Here is a 17643-nt window from a genome sequence, read left to right as displayed (position 1 = left end):
TAATTGCAGGCATGGAGGGGAAAGCCTTCTAGAACCCGCATTAGTGAATGCATTTGGTTTTGCCTGTGTGATTAATAATAAGTTGTTTTTTTGTTGTAAATTGTAGTTTGGTGAGTAGTTGTGTTATATACATCATTGAAAGTTTTTTGAAGTGTTAGTCTTTTGTTTTTTAAGAAAGGCCATACATTGTGCTGAATTACTTATTTTATTAGAAAGTGGTATGATTAGGTATATGTGGTAGTACTATGATAAAATTATGTGTTCTGGGTTCGAACTTGATGCAGTTATGGGGAGAACAGATACAAGGAGGATGGAAAAGCATTGTAGGTTAGCGTAAGTGCTGTTTTTGTACATTTGAAAAAACTAAAATTAGAAAGTTGTACTGAAAGGTGTGCTTTGGTAATTGTGTTTTGATCAGAAAAAACAAATGGATAATAAATGTAAAATTTTTGAATGAGCACCTACTGCATTATGAAGGTGAAGGAATCACTGTTTTACTTTTCAAACATGGCTTTGACTGTTGGACCCCACATGCACAATTATTGAAAATGGCCTTTTATTCTGTAGGAGTAGTGATTGCCTTTCAAACATCAACCCAGTTGTGCTCACCAAACATGGCCTGCACTTTTATAGTGGACGCCTGGAATTGTCTGCAACCAATGAGCTTGGTATTGAAGTCATTCTGGGCCTTTTCTGTCCATTGAAGCGTTTTTGCTACAATATAAATGAGGGCCTAAAACCCCTTTTGAAAAGTACCCAGATTTTATATATTAGAAGAATAAATGCCACTTATACCTCACACCCAACCCACCCTCACACTGAAAAACAGGGAAGATGGTATCTGAATATTAAATTAGAAGGTGCTGCTGAGTGCATACTGTAAAGGCATTTAATTAGCAAAACTGGACATTCACATAGATGAAAGAGACGAGCAGCATTAAAACATGTGCGCGGTGGGCTGTGTGTTAAGTGTATGTATCACCACCTACTGCCTTGTGAAGGTGAAGGAATCACTGTTTTACTTTTCTAATTTGCTTCTGACCATTGGATCCCACGTGTACATGGAGAAGAATGCTAAAATGGCGCAGAGTGATTCTAATCATTATTAAAGATAATACGAGCCTCCGCGCTCCCTTTATATATGCAGATTAACCTGTTGTGCACATTTATATTGTAGGGAGCTGGCCTGGTGTGTGGGGGGATAACTATTGTACTTACACCTTATACCAGGTCTAGTTATCCCCTATTAGTGAAATGCAGGCAGTGTCTAGAAGCTGGGCTCTCTAGGGGTAGCTGTAGCTGAGCAGCTGAAGCTTATCTAGAAGACTTGCAAAGCTCATGCAATACCACTGTAGTTACACAGCACATACACTCAGTGTTACAACAATAAAGGTACTTTAATATGGTAACACAACATCAAAGTTACTAAAGAGGCAATACTCCCTTAGGAGGTAAGTAATATACAACTTATATACACTAGTTGTCAGAAATAGGCATAAGAATAGTTAGAAAACAGTGCAAATAGTGTAAAACACATTAGAGAATAGTGGACCTAGGGGTAGCACAAACCATATACTAACCAAATGGAATGCAAGAGTGTCACACCCACCCAGGTAAGAGGAGTGTCTAGAGTGTTGCTGGGGGTACCAGGAAAGCATAAAGGTAAGTACCACAACACTCCCCAGCAATCAGGAAAGCAGGAGGAAATTACTGGAATTTCCCCAGAACACCCACTTAGATGAAAAGAAGAGAATTGCAAATCCCAGAGACGACTGCAAGAAACCAATGGTGGATTCCTGAAGACCAAGACCTGTGGAAAGAGGGGACCAAGTCCAGAAGACACAGCAGACTCCAGTGGGGCTCCAAGCTGAGGATTGCAGGAGTTGGTCAACAGTGCAGAAGTAAAGTCAGCACTGCAGCCCTGGAGCTGGAGTCGAGTTTCTGGAGGATGCAGGTGATGTCCCAGGCTGGAAGGAAGATTGCAGTCAGGTTTGCATGTCCAGATTCCAACAAGCCTTGGCACAGGCAAAACTCACAGTTGGCAGAAAGTGGTGTTGCTGGGGACCAGCAAGGCCTAGAAGGGCTCAACTCAGGCGGGAGAGCCAGAGGGGACCCACAGTATCGCAGAGAGCCCACGAACCACATGCAGCACACACAGGAGTCCCATATGATGGGGACCCACAGAAGGTGCAAATGGAGCCCATACAGCACTCCGAAAAGAAGTCCCATGCTGCAGGAGAGTCACTCAGAGAGTTGGGAGCTGGAGTTATACGAAGACTGAAGACCCTTGGGAGAAGTGGCAAGAAGCCTTGGCGACTGCAAAGGACACGGTGCATTGGGGTACTGTCTTGTGTGAGAAGGCAAGGCTTACCTCCACCCAAGTTGGACCACTTCCAACCACCACTGGTGTTGCAGGATCCACACAGCTCAGCAGGAGAGGGGATCCACGCAGCAGGTCGCCATTGCTGTTGGTGCCTGCAGATGTAGGGGAGCAACTCCTTCACTCCAAGGGAGATTCCTTCTTCTTTCCTGTGCAGACTGAAGATGGGCTGTCCTTAGAGGATGCATGACCAGAGAAATGTTGCAAAAGCTGGAAGGAGCCGGAGAAACAATATTTCAGGCAAAGTCTTCGTCTTTGTTGCAGATTGTCGGGTCCTGGAGAGTCCAGATGCAGTTTCTTTGGTCAGAAGTCATAGTAAGGGATGTAGACAAATCCAGCTGGAATCTTGCAAGCCGAATCTGAGGAACCACCCAAAGGAGAGACTCTAAATAACCCCTAAAGGAGGATTGGTCACATATCTGGGTGACCACTTATCAGGAGGGAGTTCTGACGTCTCCTGCCTGACCTGGCCACTCAGATGCTCCCAGAGCTTCTTGCCAACCCTGGATTGAAGATGGCAGAACCCAGAGACCCTCTGGAGGAGCTCTGGGCACCACCCCTGGGGTGGTGATGGACAGGGGAGTGGTCACTCCCCTTTCCATTGTCCAGTTTCACACCAGAGTAGGGACTGGAGGTCCCTTAGCCAGTGTAGACTGGTTTATCCACAGAAGGCACCAAATGTGCCCTTCAAAGCATACCAGTGGCTTGGGGAGGCTATCCCTCCCAAGCCATGTAACATGTATTTCCAAGGGTGGAGGGTGTAACACCCCTCTCCCAAAGGAAATCCTTTGTTCTGCTGCCTGGGCTTGAGCTGCTCAACAACAGGAGGGTAGAAACCTGTCTGTGAGGTGGCAGCAGCCTGGGCTGCCTGGAAACCCTCAGAAGGCTGTGGCAGCAATGCTGGGGTTCCTCTAAGGAGCCCCCAGAGGGCATGGAGTCATACAACCAGTACTATTGGGGTATGATTCGAACATGTTTGATACCAAACATGCCTAGGTTCGGAGTTACCATTATGTAGCTGAAGATAGGTAGTGACCTATGTCTAGCACACGTGTAAAATGGCGTCCCTGCACTCACAAAGTCCAGGAAAATGGGTCTGGGGTTTGTGGGGGTACCTCTCCTAGTGGAGGGGCGACCTCACACACAGGTACATGCACCCTGCCCACTGGGCTGAGAGGGCCTACAATAGGGGTGACTTATAGTAACCTGGTGCAGTGACTTATAGTGAAAACGGATGCCTGCTCCCGGTTCAAACAGACTGCAATGGCAGACCTGCAGAACCCTTTGCATGGGCTCCCTATGGGTTGCAGAATAACTTCTGCAGCCCATAGGGATCCCCTGGAACCCTAATGCCCAGGGTACCTAGGTACCATATAGTAGGGGCTTACATGGGGGCACCAGGATGCCAATTGTGGGATGAAATGTCACCAGTAATCAAATTTTATAGAAGAGAGTATAGTCACTGGGGTCCTGGTTAGCAGGATCCCAGTGAACACAGTCAAACACCCTGACAAACAGGCCAAAATGTGGGGGTAACCAAGCTAGAAAGAGGCTACTTTCCTACATGTATTTCTTTCAGGGAAGCAGTGGCAGTGGAAATTATTTGGGTAGATCACAGATACACCTGAAGTCATTTTGGTGGTAGGGCATGTGTTACCTCCTTTTAAAAAGCTCACACTTCACAGGCCAGTTAGTAACTTTTTTTAACACAACTCCAAAAAGGTAAATGTCTGTTATCAGAAAGCTTCAAATGATTCTATTAATAAAAGCCAATACAAGCTTCTGCGCTCCCTTTGCAAATTAACCCGTCCTGAACATTTACACTTCTTTCAGATGAGCAGTCTCTGTGGGAACAAAAGATATTTTGTTGTGTGTTACAATGTGCCTGTCTCCTCACTGTGAAGAGATGTTATGTTTTATGAATGAGAACAACGTCTCCACAATAAGGCCCATATTTATAATCGGTTTGCACCGAATGAGTGTCATTTTTTTTTAACCCTAATTCAGCGCAAACCTAACTCCATATTTATACTTTGGCGCTAGACACTTCTAGTGCCAAAGTTATGGAGTTTGCGTCGGTTTTTGCTTGCGGCAAACTACCTTGCGACAATGAGCTGCAAGGTAGGAGTTCCCAGGCAAAAACCCACGCTATGGCACTAGCGCCATATTTATCCTCCCATGCTGAATTCACACACAGAAGGAGGAGGGCCTTAAATAATAACACTAAGCCTGCGTAACGCCATTATTTAATGCCTGGGTATGGGCAGGCATTAGGGGACCTGTGGGCCTTTTTCCATGGTGAGAGACCATGGAAACAGCCCACAGGTGCCCTTCCCTGCCCCCAGGGACACCTCCACCCACCCGCACCCACACCTGGAGGTCACCTAAGGATGGGGGGACCCATCCCAGGTAAGTCCAGGTAAGTATTTTTACTACTACATGCCACTGTGCCCAAAAGCCATGCCCAGGGAACATTTGTCCCCTGGGCATGGCCATTGGGCTGGGGGGCATGACTCCTGTCTTTTCTAAGACAGGAGTCAGCTCTATGGCAGTTGTGCATAGATAGAATTGCGCTAATCAGGTTAGCGTCAGTTTTCTGACTCTAACCTGACTAGCGCCATTCTATCACGCACAATCTCCATTTTCCCCCACGACTCCCCAACGTGGTTAGCGTCAGGAATTTTGACCCTAACTGGGCCTTAGCGCCGGCTAGCGACAATCCATAAATATACTTTTTGAAGCAAACCTTTGCTACCGCAAGTTTGCGTCAAAAAGTATAAATATGGGTCTAACTGTCTTGCGCAGAGCGTGAAGTACTGTAACTTAGCATATAGTAAAGTGATGCCAACAGGAATTTCCTGCCTGAAACTTAGATAAGAAGGAAGTGCGTGTTTGAAGAAGAGTTTGTATTAAATCCGAATAGCCGACATGTAGTTGAATATAATAAATGTGATGATGTAAGAAAAAGTTAAATGTAAGGAGAATATGAAAATGGCAAAAAACAAAGCAAACTTTTGTTAAAACCAGTACAGTAGAACTATGAAAAATCACGCTTTAAATACGTGCAGTTGTTCTAATGGAAAACAATCTTTGGTAAAAAAAAAAAAAAAAACACATCTGGGTAAAATGTCACATGAAATGCGTGCACTGCTTGTCTCAGGAAATAAAAAAAATGCCAATCTGTTTGCCCCAGTAATAAAGAAATCGTACTCAGATTCCCAAACAAGCAAAAATCAAATGTTAAAAGGACTGTGTAAAAGTAAATGAAATACCGCTTGTGTTCACTAAAAAAAAACTAACTTTGACGCTTTAAATGCGTGCAGTTCTTTTCAGTGAAAGTCAACAAAATGTTTAAAATCAGTCCCACCACGGCACAGTAATAAATAAACCATAGTCAGATTCCATAAGAAGGAAACACACATATCTTCTTTCTTTAAATGCGTGTAATTATTGTGAGAGGCGGTCAACAAAATGCTCAAAAGGAGTCATTGCACCTTCCAGGAATGCGTTGAGTGAAGTGAAAATAAAATAAAGGTAATCAATAAATGCTGTGCTGCAATCAAAGTGAAAAAAAAGTTCACACATCAAAGCGACACCAGGCAGTTGTAAATTAGTACTTGGGGCATGGGAGACTGATAAGACAAAAGCACACAAGGAACAAGCGCAAACATCATTGGTAAATGCAAGAAAACAGTGCTACAGCCAATGGAAATGGTGGAAAAGTAAGTGACAAGTACAGGAACCAAATAAAGCAAGGGGACGGGACATGAGCCCTCTTTAAGATGTATTTAATGCAATAGATTTCATAAGCGCTGAGCAGGCGAAACCTAAAAACTGAGGTATTCTTCAGAGTCTGGCTTAGAGTTAGATACTCTGGCAGCCCCAGCTTCATCACATCAGACTGTTGGAAAGGACTTGAATGTCCATTAGGTGATGAGGGGGGCACCTTGGATCTCAACGCAGTCCATCCAGCTTGAACAAGATTCTAATGGTTTGGATGAGAAATGAAGGGGATACATGGTAAAGGGGCCTAAGTTGAAGGAAGCAATGACCTATTTAATGGATAATTTACCCTTTTCTACAGTAAATCTTCCAGGCGAGGAGGATTTTCTCTCTCAATACCATCAATATTTGCTAAGAAGCTTCCAAAATGAGTTTCCTCCTTAGGTGAAAGTGGATTATCCTATGGCATGCCTTGATTCCATTTGCTCCATTTTTTCTGAAAACACCGCTGCAAGCAACCAGGTTGATTAAAAAGTAGACAGTGCAGCCCAAAGAACCTATTCAGCCTGGAACTTTTCAATCAGAGCAGGAGCTTATGCCACTTATGTTGTTCAGTCCCTCCTGAATCATGTTCGGGCCTTATCAGAAGAAATTCCTCAGGGGGAGGAAATTAACTGTAGGCTATCTATTATGAAGCAACAGGTTCACTTCCTATCAGATATTATCTTCTATTCCATGTCAGCGGCAGCAGCCATTTCTAGGTCCATTATCTTGGCTGGGCACCACATAGGGATGAGGTCATGGAAGGCGGAGTACTCCCAGAAAGTACTCTTTTCTAATCTGCCCTATATAGGAGTGAAACTTTTAGGCCCTCAACCAGAGGAGTTGGTAAAGAAGTATGTAGAAGACCATAGGTTTCTGACACCTCTGAGACCTCCAGCTAGAAGTTGGGGATTTTCCTTTATGTGCGCTTTTGGAATTCTTCTATGGCTGGGAAGGGGTAGGCTCTATCCTTTCAAGGGAGGGGACGAGACCGTGGCACTTCTTTCTCTGATAAACCCCAGTAGCAATCAGCAAGCTCCACCCCTGCTAGTTCCACTTCAAAAGCATGAATATCGGAGAATGGGAGGTCGAATCAGAGGGTTCTCTTCTGTTTGTACAAAAGATGTCATTGATCAGCCAGGGCTGTTACTCTCTGATGTTCCTTGTTCAGAAAGCAGCAGTGGATTATTACCCAGTGCTAGATCTGAAACCAGTGAATTCCTGTGTTGCTTACCAAAAGTTCAAGATGGTGAGTTTGCAGAATATTTTACCACATATCTTCTGGGTCGTTTCTGGCTTCTTTGGATCTTTTGGAATCCTATTTCCAAATCGCAATTTGTCCACTTTCACAGAGGTTTTTGAGATTTTTTGCATTAGGGCAGGATTTCCAATATTGTGTGCTTTCCTTTGTCTTGCTTTGGGCCCCGGGGTCTTCACTAAAACTCTGGCTCCTCTAGTGGGACTTTTACATTGTATGAGGGTACTTTCATTTCCACCTCATTTTTCCCTAAGGACCAAGAATCAGTGGAGTTGGTTTGAGGTTGCCTGGAGAACCATGTGTTTATTGCGAATCTCAACACGTCCCATCTCATTCTTATTTAAGGAACTCCTGTTCATACGGGTAATCTTCAACACAAAGATGGGAAGGGTTTTTCTTCCTTCTGTGTGTCAATAACACCTCATGACTCCACTTTGAAATCGCCTGCAGGCTCAGTCAGCTTCAGCAAGGGACTTTTTGAGGGTTTAGAGGGACATGTCTGCATACCTTTTCCTGGTTCCTTTGGCTCACAGGCATCTCTTCCATCTGGTTTACCACCTGCCAATGCACTGGAACCCAATGACCCAGGATTATGATGGATTGGCTCCAGTAACAGCCAAAATTGCTGTGCAACTTCAGTGGTGGTTACAGCCAAATAACCTTGCAAAGGAAGTGCCCTTGAATCCTCTGATGCCTTTGTCCCTGGTGACCGATACAAGCCCTTAGAGTTTGGGACCTACTCTGGAGATTCTGTCTTCTTAGGGAGTTTGGTCAACCTCAGAGAGCTGGATGACTTCAAATTGGAAAGAGCAAGAAGCAGTTTTCAAAGCTTTGCACTTTCCTTCTCTTCTCAAGAACACGATTGTTCAAATCAGTGCAGACAATCAAGTGACTCAAGCCTATCAAACTCATTGGGGAGAGTGTTTCCCCTCTTCTAATGCTTTTGGGAGATCAGAAAGGTACTTGGGTGGCAGACAACCTACTGGGTCTCACAGCGGTTTATCTTCCGGGGAGAGAGAATGGGTGAGTCATCAACTTCCTTCCTCGGTGTCTATGTCCCTGTCGACTTTGATTTTCCAGCAGATTATGGAGAGGTTTGGGGTTCTGAGGCTAGACCTCTTTGACTTCCTGCAGGATGCCTTTCTACTGAAGTTCTGCTCCCTTTTTCCTTGCTGGGAGGCTTGGAGGGTGGACACAATGAGATTCCCCTCACCTTAGGGCCTGCTTTATTTCTTTCCTCCCTTTACCCTTCCCAGCAGGATTTTAGTGACAATCAGGAGGGAGAGCATGCTGGTGCTGTTGGTAGTCACATTTTGAAATCGACAGCCATGGTGTCCCTAATGCACAGTCTGGCCATTGCTCCTCCTTGGAGGTTTCCAATGCCCCCTTCTCCTCTCAGGTTTCCTCATCTGTCTCAGAGTTCTCTCAGCAAGCTAGCATTGGTGGTTTGGAAATTGAAAGGAGGATGATAGTAAGTTTTTTGCCCTTTCAATTCAGAATTCTCACAAGGTCAGCACTCGTTGTGTTTATTAGAGGCACTGGAAACATTTTTTCTATCTCGTGTTTGTCAAAGGGGATCTCCAGATTCCTGTGAATGGGTTACTATTGTAGTGTTCTGGTGTGATGGATTCTTCAAGGTGCTATCAGTTTCTAATCTGCATAACCAGTGGACAGCAATCAAGGCTATCAGGGGAGCCTCTCTTCTCCCTTTTGGTCCTTGGCCTTTTGCCTCCTTTGGAGTTTCTACCTAAAGAGACCGGTGGTTTTCTCTCCTGTTCCGCAATGGGATCTACCACAAGTTAATAATGCCTTAACATTTGAACCACTTTCTATGGTATTCCTGGAATATCTGACCCTTAAGGTTTCTTTCATAGTGGCAATTCAGGCGGGCATCTGGGGGAGCTAGGTGCATTTCTTTCTCATCCTTCTTATTTCAGGTTGTTTCCAGGAAAAGTGGTCCTTTGCCCTGACCCTGCTTTCCCTCTGAAGGTTCCTTTCCTACTCCATTTGGCTCAGGATATTATGCTCCCTTCTTTTTTTCCTTCCCCTTCTACAGAAGCGGACGTTTTGTTACATACTCTGGATCTAACAAGGGCTCTTGTTATTTATCTGGAAAGAACTGCCTCATTTTGTCAGGTAGGTTTTCTTTTTGTTACTTTTGGAGTGGCCAAGCAAGGTGATTGCCCTACTAATGTGACTCTTTCTCCATGGGTTAGGTCTGCCATTTCTATTGCTTATCTTCACTCAGCGATTTCTATTCCTGCTATAGTCAGGGGTTCTCAACCAGGGGAGTTGATTCCTCATGGGCATCTTGTAAGGGTGCCTCTTTGAGGCCATTTGTGCAGCAGCAGCTACATCATCTTCCCCTCATGCCTTTATCTTCTATTGTAAGTTGAAGATGGGGGAGGTATTTTCTGTGGATTTTGGTTTGGTCATTCTTACTGCAGTTCAGTGATTTATTTACATCTAAAATAAAAGTTGTCTTTGTATCTTTATTGGTGTAGTTTTATTTTTTCGTCAAGGGCTTTGGTATACGCTCGAAAGGTCAGAATTGTGACAAGGAAGACTGAGGAGGAAGGTAATGACTCAGTTACTTACAGGTAATCTTCATTACTCCAAGTCATAGTCTTCATCCTCACAGTCCTGTAAATTCCTCCCTCTCACCCATGACAGTTGGAGGATGGAAAAAAAATCAAATGAGTAATGGGCAAAATGATGGGTCTCATAACTGATATCTCATTTAAAGTAGTTGGTTGGTTTTTAAGATTGTTGCATATAACAAGATGTTGTTTGGGTTCACCCCAACCTTATTTTTCCAATGTGACAGGAACATCCCGTCAGGTTACCATTTTTAGTGGGGATTTATTTCTATGGGTGAATGCTGTGCCCCAAACACAGGGTGCTCAAAGGTCAGGACTGTGACGAGGAAGCCTATAACTCAGAGTAATGAAGATTACTAGTAAGTAACAGAGTCATTTCCTATGTAACAAAGGCATTGAGGAGCTTTACATGACCATCAGTTACACTACACAAGGCCTCAAATTTGTAAATAAGCACTCTGGCGGGAACTGACTCATTTGTAGTAAGTGTGCATAATCATGAGGTGACAAGTCCAAGTCACTGACAAACTAAAGAAAGCAAGAAGGAGCACTGTTACACAACCACCGTCATTCAACTTGACAGGTTTAATTAGGGCTAAAAAAATCCAAAAACATTCACTGCAGGTGCACACTTTGTGCAACCGCCATCCAACTCATTCTCATCTAAGTGGTGCCAACCAGCAACTGCTAGTTAACTAGAGCAGTGCTCCTGCTGCTGTTCCTACTCTGTTCAATCAGCCCCAACCTTGGACTCAAGACTGTAGGAATACCGTGCCCAGCAGTCACTTAAGCCCCTCAGTAAACATTGTACTTGGTATTGCAAAGAACCAGGATGTAGATAAAAACACAACTGGTACCTACTGCAGCTGCAAAGATCCTGAAAGTCATTGTGAAACCTCCAAGATGTAGAACAGCCAACAGCACCCACTGCAGCCAGTGCCATCTGCAGGCATCCGCTAACAAAGGAAGAGGCACCACTGCAGCCACACACTCCTCAGCGGTGCTGCCCGCAGCTGTTCGAGAATGGGGAGAAGGCAAAAAGCTCAAACCCCCCCAAGCTATGCAGTCCTGCAGAAGCATTTGCATGGGCTCCCTATGGGTGGCAGAAGAAATGCTGCAGCCCGTAGGGATCCCCTGGAACCCCAATACCCTGGGTACCTCAGTACCATATACTAGGGAATTATAAGGGTGTTCCAGTAAGCCAATGTAAATTGGTAAAATTGGTCACTAGCCTGTTAGTGACAATTTGAAAGAAATGAGAGAGCATAACCACTGAGGTTCTGGTTAGCAGAGCCTCAGTGAGACAGTTAGTCACTACACAGGTAACACAGTCAGGCACACTTATGAGCACTGGGGCCCTGTGTGGCAGGGTCCCAGTGACACATACAACTAAAACAACATATATACAGTGAAAAATGGGGGTAACATGCCAGGCAAGATGGTACTTTCCTACAAATGGCCCTGAACAATGTGCATTGGTTGAGTTTTACAATAAACCATTAACATGGTTTAACTTATTTCAGCAACTAATATGAGCAATTAATACAAATGCTTCTGATAATTCTACCTACCAGGGTGCTAAAGAACCAGCAACAGGGATGTGACATTTGACTTCTTGTGAGACTCCGATTAACTATTAACTTTTTTCACAGTGAAATACAGGTTTGAATGTTATGGTGTGCCTGTCACCGTAATGCTTGAAACTGTATATAACTTTTTCAACTATATGACTTTTCCATTTGCCACTTACCACTTATTTGTTTTCTCACATTGTTCTTTCTGTCAGGTAGATGTGCCTGTCACAGAATGTTGTCAATTTCTGAAACACACCCGTTAACCTTGCCAATTCGTTGCAAACGTGTGTGCTTGTTATCAAAAGAGGCAAAAAGCACTTTACTTCTGAAGTGCATACAGTTTGTCACTTTACCGCAAATAGGTGTGTCTGTCACCGTAATAGACAAATTTGTGCTCCCGCTGAACTGCACTCGTTTTACTTGTTCCGTAATTTTCCGACTCAAAATGGTGGCATGCACGCTGATTTATGTTTTTCCCTGAAGAGATCTGCCTTGCTTTACATATCAATTTCTCTACGGTAACATTGCATCCAACGCAGCCCAATTACTCCAAATGGTGGCACACTCACTGCCTTACATGAGATCTTAGGGGAATCTCCCTTGTTTCTTTGAACGTTCACGACGTCATGAGATGGTTCTCCACCATCGTGCGGCTCAGATCTCCTGCACTCCTCCTGCCCCCTGTCACAGATCATAGTCTAGCAAGCATTGCAGAACACCCAGAGCGCTGATCGCTCATGCTGACACCGCAAAACAGCAACTGCTCCAGAACACTGCTCCACACCTTCACTCTCCATGGCAGTTCCAGTGCGAAACCACCACCAGCGCTGCAGCTCACCAAGTTTGAAACCTTCCTGACAATGAGGTGCCTTCACCCCCTCCATAATGTCCCTCTCTCGTCGCCAGTGGAACAAGGTAACAAAAGTTCCAAATCCAAAGTTTGCTAAGTAAACACAGAGAATTTATGTAAGGCACTTCACCCCTCAAGAATTAGGTACAATTGACTCTCCCAACCGTCACTTGTTTGTCGTTCCTCATTCTACATTCTCTATCCTATCTCTACATTCTATGTTCTACATGCAGCCTTCTATTACCAACACTCAACAAGCATTGAAGAGTTTGCAGATTTCTGCATGTACCACATGTTTATGTCTTTTTATGTTCATGGTACTTTTAGGACCCTGGAGATCAAAATAAAGGTATGATGATGATGATGAGCAAAATGTATATTTTTTTAAACATGGTAATCCAACATTATCTTTAAAACACTCTGGTTCTTTTTGTAGGTCCTCTGATTGGATTTTGCACTACCTACTTCCAGCTGGTGCCTTTCTGCTCATTATTTTGTTGCTGGCTGCAGTGCTTCTGATCAGATCACAGAGGAACAAGAAGAAAGGTAAATCTTGAAGCTTCTACTGTCAGTGCTCAAGTGACGGGAGAAGGTCACCCCCTGCTAATGAAGTGGTAGCTAGAATGAGTGAGGCGCCAGGTGCAGATCTTGTACCAACAAGTGCATTTTAGCTTTTAGAGCTATTGAGGTGCACTCAGTATGGTTGTTAAACATGTCACATATCATCTGCTTGTTTGAAAAGCGCCCTAGTTATTGTTTTGTCTTTTTTGTTTAACTAGACCATAGATATAGGAGCAGCAGCACATTTATTTCATTTGTGCCAGTCCTATTTTGCAAGAAATATTCTGGATTAAATTGATGCAGCGGTGTTAATACACTTTTTTTTATTTGAGATTAAAGATGCAGGGATTGATTCACTTTCAAATTGGAAACTTACAATTTGTTGCTATTCACAAACATATTTTATGAGCAGTATCTTTACCACTGTGGAGTCTCCGCACTCGTGGTGATGGCTTCAGACATAAAAAGGTAGGAAAGCCCTATCATTTTATATGCGGAGTCTCCACCACGTGTGAAGAGACTTCGTTGTCATAAAAATATATTACCCAAGCTGTATAAGTACTTTTCTATGTAGGGAGACTGCATGCATTTGAGCTTGCTGCATCAGTGTTTGTGGTAATGTCGGGGAAATCAGCTGTAAAAACCAGCCCACCAGACCACAAAAAGGCCCATGAACACCCACAAAAATAGCCCACACACTGATCCTTGAGACCAACCCATCTGGCACTGCCAGATATCCCTATAGCCAGTCTGACCCTGACAGGTGCTAACTCTGAACACGAGCATCAGGTATAAAAAGCATGAAACACGGAGGTACCAAAAGGAGCTGAAATGGGAAAACTGGCCATAAAAAGTGTGTGCTGCTCTGCTGGCTTGGCAGACCCTCTTCCTTCAACAAGTCATCTTACTGTGTCTTCCAAGGCACATTTCTATGTGTCCAGCTGGTGCGTCCCACAGACTGAGAGACCTGTTTCAGATAGACACAGCCACAGAGCTTACATAGTGAGCTTACAAAATGAGCTTACATAATGAGTTTACGAAATGGGCTTACAAAATGTAATGTAAAAAGTCAAGGGGGCATATTTATGAGCCCCTAGCGCCACCTTGCGCCACATTAGCGTCATTATTTTTTATGTTAATATGGCCCAACGAGGCCTAAATCCCAGCGCCGTATTTACAGAGTGCCGCAATGCATGCATTGCACCGCTCTGTAACCCTTTGCGCTACATTATGCCTGCACCAGGCATAATGTATGCAAAGGGTGCGTTCCCCCGTCACATTGAATGACGCCATTGCCCCCTACCTTGCTCCATGGTGCGCCATATTTTTGAATATGACACACACATGGTGGCGGCAGGGGGGCGCTAAGGGGCGCAGGGAAAGTGGCGCTACAATCGGTGCAGTGCCACTTTCCATAAATCTGCCGCAAGGTTTTGAATTTAGACTAAAAACATGCAATAACTATTTAAATATGAAATACATCCTCATTGAAAACATAATGGTTTTCATTGGCCGAAGACAAATAGAAAACGGATCTTAAAAAGAAAAAACAAACTTTAGCAGCGCTTGTGTCAGCGAAGGGTGTTGCATAAAAATGTGGTGAATGTGAGAATGTAAAACTGTTGGTAAATTGGTTCCCAGAAAGGGGAACTCGGTATATTTCAAGTTATTTTTTGTTACTTCCGGTCTCAACTGCAAACGAAGTGGTTTCAAGGACCAGGAACATATTCTTGAGAGATGTCTGGTGCCTGGTAGAAAGGTCAAAGGTTAGGGTGCACCTGCTGAATAGACACATCTTGTCCTTTACTGACCGGCTCCACTTCCACTTTGTAATGCATGTAGGACAGTATTATAGTTTCACAAGTATTAGGAACCTATGTGTGTGTTTCTAACAGTCCCTAGGTTAATTAAATACATTCTTTGGCTCACCTACAAGGATGACAGGGAGCAACATATCTCACTCATGACTTAATTCTCCTTAAAAAAACACAACATCCCATTACTGGAGGGACCCTTTGCAACAGGGTTACATTAAACACACGATGCATCTCATCATAGAGCGATTTATCTTGCTTTTTGTGAATGTGAAAGTTTTATCACAATGATACAATAGTGGCTGCTGTGCTCTAAAAACACAGGCTTATTAAGAAAGAAAACTGCCCTTCAGTAGCACAACATAATGTCTACCAACAATGAAAATTTTGGTCCTGATTAAGCTATGATGGGATTTATATTTCGGTGGACTGACTACCCTTTATCGTTGTTAAGGAGTAACCCATCAGCCGAAATTTAAATCAGGCTCTAAGACTTGGACGGAGAAGCAGCCATCGAGATGACAGGAGACATTACCTCAGCCACCCCAACAGTGCTCTGTCACATTTAGAGGTGACCGGTGGCCCAGAGTTCGTTTCTGTACCTTAAAAAGCTTAAAAAGAACCACCATCATGGTATGGTTTGGTGCACAGCCTCTCTTTTAAACCTTTCTTATTTTTCAGGCACAAACTCTTAAGTATGTTTCTGAAAAATAAAAAATTTAATGACTCTCAGGATGTGGGGTTCATTATTTGTTTTTTCCTGTCCTTCACAGGTTTTACTTGATGTTGAAGGAGCAGAAAAAAAGTACATTATATTGTTCACCCTAACTAGGGTGAAAGCTTCCTCCATTGGGCTGGTGGAAAAGCCTTCGATCAAGGCAGACAATGTGGGTTCTCTCCGTGGAAAGCTTAGGGTTCACAGGCCCTTCATATTTTCCTGTTTACCTCCCAGAGGGAAATTGATTGGGTAAACTACATACAACATCACACTTATCAGAAAGTCAGTCTAGCTGTACACAACATTTGTTTAGAATGGGCCCTTTTTTTGTGAAAAAGGTGTCTCATTTATTCCTCACATCCCACTGAAGTACTAAGGGACAGCTTTATGAAAAGTGGTGCTGCACCTAGTGCCACTCCACTTTTCTGGTGCCCCTTAGCACCCCCCCTAACACCGCCTTGTGTGCGCTGTATTTCAAATACAGCACACCATGGAGGTAGTTATGGAACTAGTTTCAGAATTTTTGACGCTAGTTTGGCGCTTTGCAGGATTAGCGTAAAAAATGTTTAAGTTAATCTTGCAAAGCACCCACAGGCCAATTGAAACCAATGGGAGCCTCCTTTTCATGCCTGCTCTGAGCAGGCATTAATAATGCGGATAAAAATGACGCAAAAAAATCTTTTCGATTTCTTTGCAACATTTTTCCGCCCCCCCCTAACAGGGGAATGAACCAGTTGCATGCATTATGCCTGGCGCAGTCATAATGTGGCGCAAGGGGTTACAAAGTGGCGCAATGCATGCATTGCGCTACTTTGTAAATCTGGTGCAGCGTTTTTGGCCATCTAACGCCACATTAGCGTAAACACATGATGCTAATGTGTCATTAGATGGCCCTAGGCCCTCTTGAATCTGGCCCTAAGTCTTGTTTTCAGGTTTACTCTGTAGGGCACCTAAACACACCTTCTTCAATACCAACACAGCTTGAATCGAGACTTTAGTACGTTTCATACACTTTAAGCAGGGCCACTGGAAATAAGCGACATGGAAAGATTAAGCTACGTGACACAGTTGTCTATATGATGCATCAAGAAAAGCTAAACTAACCCGCTTAATGCCACTTATTTTGTGATAGAATTAGCTCATTTTTTGTCATTGTACACAAGGCAACACTTTCTAGGCAAAGGTTTCACCTCATTAATAACACATTAGTAACCAAATACAGCAATAAACAACTGATGTGACAAGTCTCCTGTCTTTGGCTGGCAGTCATGTTACCCCCTGTCCAAGCAAGGACCCTCACTCTAGTCAGGGTAAGTCACACACAATCCAAATTACCCTGTGCCCACCCTCTCCTAGCTTGGCACTGAGCAGTCAGGCTTAACTAAGAAGGCAATGTGTAAAGTATTTGTGCAATAAATCATGCAGTAACACAGTATAGCACCACAAAAATACACCACACAGTGTTTAGAAAAATATATATTTATCTGATAAGATGCAGGTCAGAACGATTAAAATGCAATACGTATATGTTGAGATATCACTGTAAAAGTGATATGAAGTGTCTTTAGTCTTTTAAAAGCAAGAAATGTCTCTTTCAAGCACAAAGTACCTGGTTTGAGTTCAAAATCTCCGCAAAGAACTGCAGAGGAGGAGATGCGTGGAAAACAAGGGGGTGAGCATTGATTTCTCGGGCCGCACACAGCGATGCATCATTTAGTTTTCACACAGGGACGGCTTTGCGTCAATTTCAGGTGCTCTGTCGTATATCATCTTCGGCTTGTGGGGTTTTCAGATGCCCCGGAGTAGATGCGTGGATTTCCGGCACTGACAGGATGAAGTCACAGGGGTTGCGTCGATCCAGTGGGCATTGCGTGGAAATTTCTACCGCTCGGCAGGTGCTGTGTCGATTCCTCTCTGGAAGTCAGGCTGCGTCGTTCCAGCTCAGCTGTGCGTCAATCCAGCAGGCCGTGCATCGAATTTCTGGTCGCTACGCTGGCACTGCGTCGATCTTCTAATTGCGAAGTCGGGGTGCATCATTCCGGTTCGGCATGCAGTGAATTTTTCACTGCGGTGCAGGCTGTGCGTCATCTCTGGCAGGCTGTGCGGCGATTTTCGCCGCACAA

The 17643-nt window shown here is 44.0% G+C and overlaps 1 protein-coding gene across 3 annotated transcripts in view; it reads left to right on the top strand.

Annotated features, from left to right (window-relative positions):
* The window catches only part of LOC138261031 (protein CD300H-like), a 157338-nt gene that overhangs the window by 101118 nt on the left and 38577 nt on the right, over nt 1-17643 (top strand). For all 3 annotated transcript variants that reach the window (XM_069209757.1, XM_069209681.1, XM_069209842.1), the window contains one exon: nt 12864-12973. In XM_069209757.1, coding sequence (XP_069065858.1) covers nt 12864-12973 — 110 coding nt within the window. The remainder of the gene's footprint in view (nt 1-12863; nt 12974-17643) is intronic.

This window comes from Pleurodeles waltl, chromosome 1_1 (assembly GCF_031143425.1).
Source record: "Pleurodeles waltl isolate 20211129_DDA chromosome 1_1, aPleWal1.hap1.20221129, whole genome shotgun sequence".
NCBI classification, from domain to species: Eukaryota; Metazoa; Chordata; class Amphibia; order Caudata; family Salamandridae; genus Pleurodeles; species Pleurodeles waltl.
Note: the sequence above shows the minus strand (reverse complement) of the source record. Positions and strands in the feature narration are given on the sequence as shown.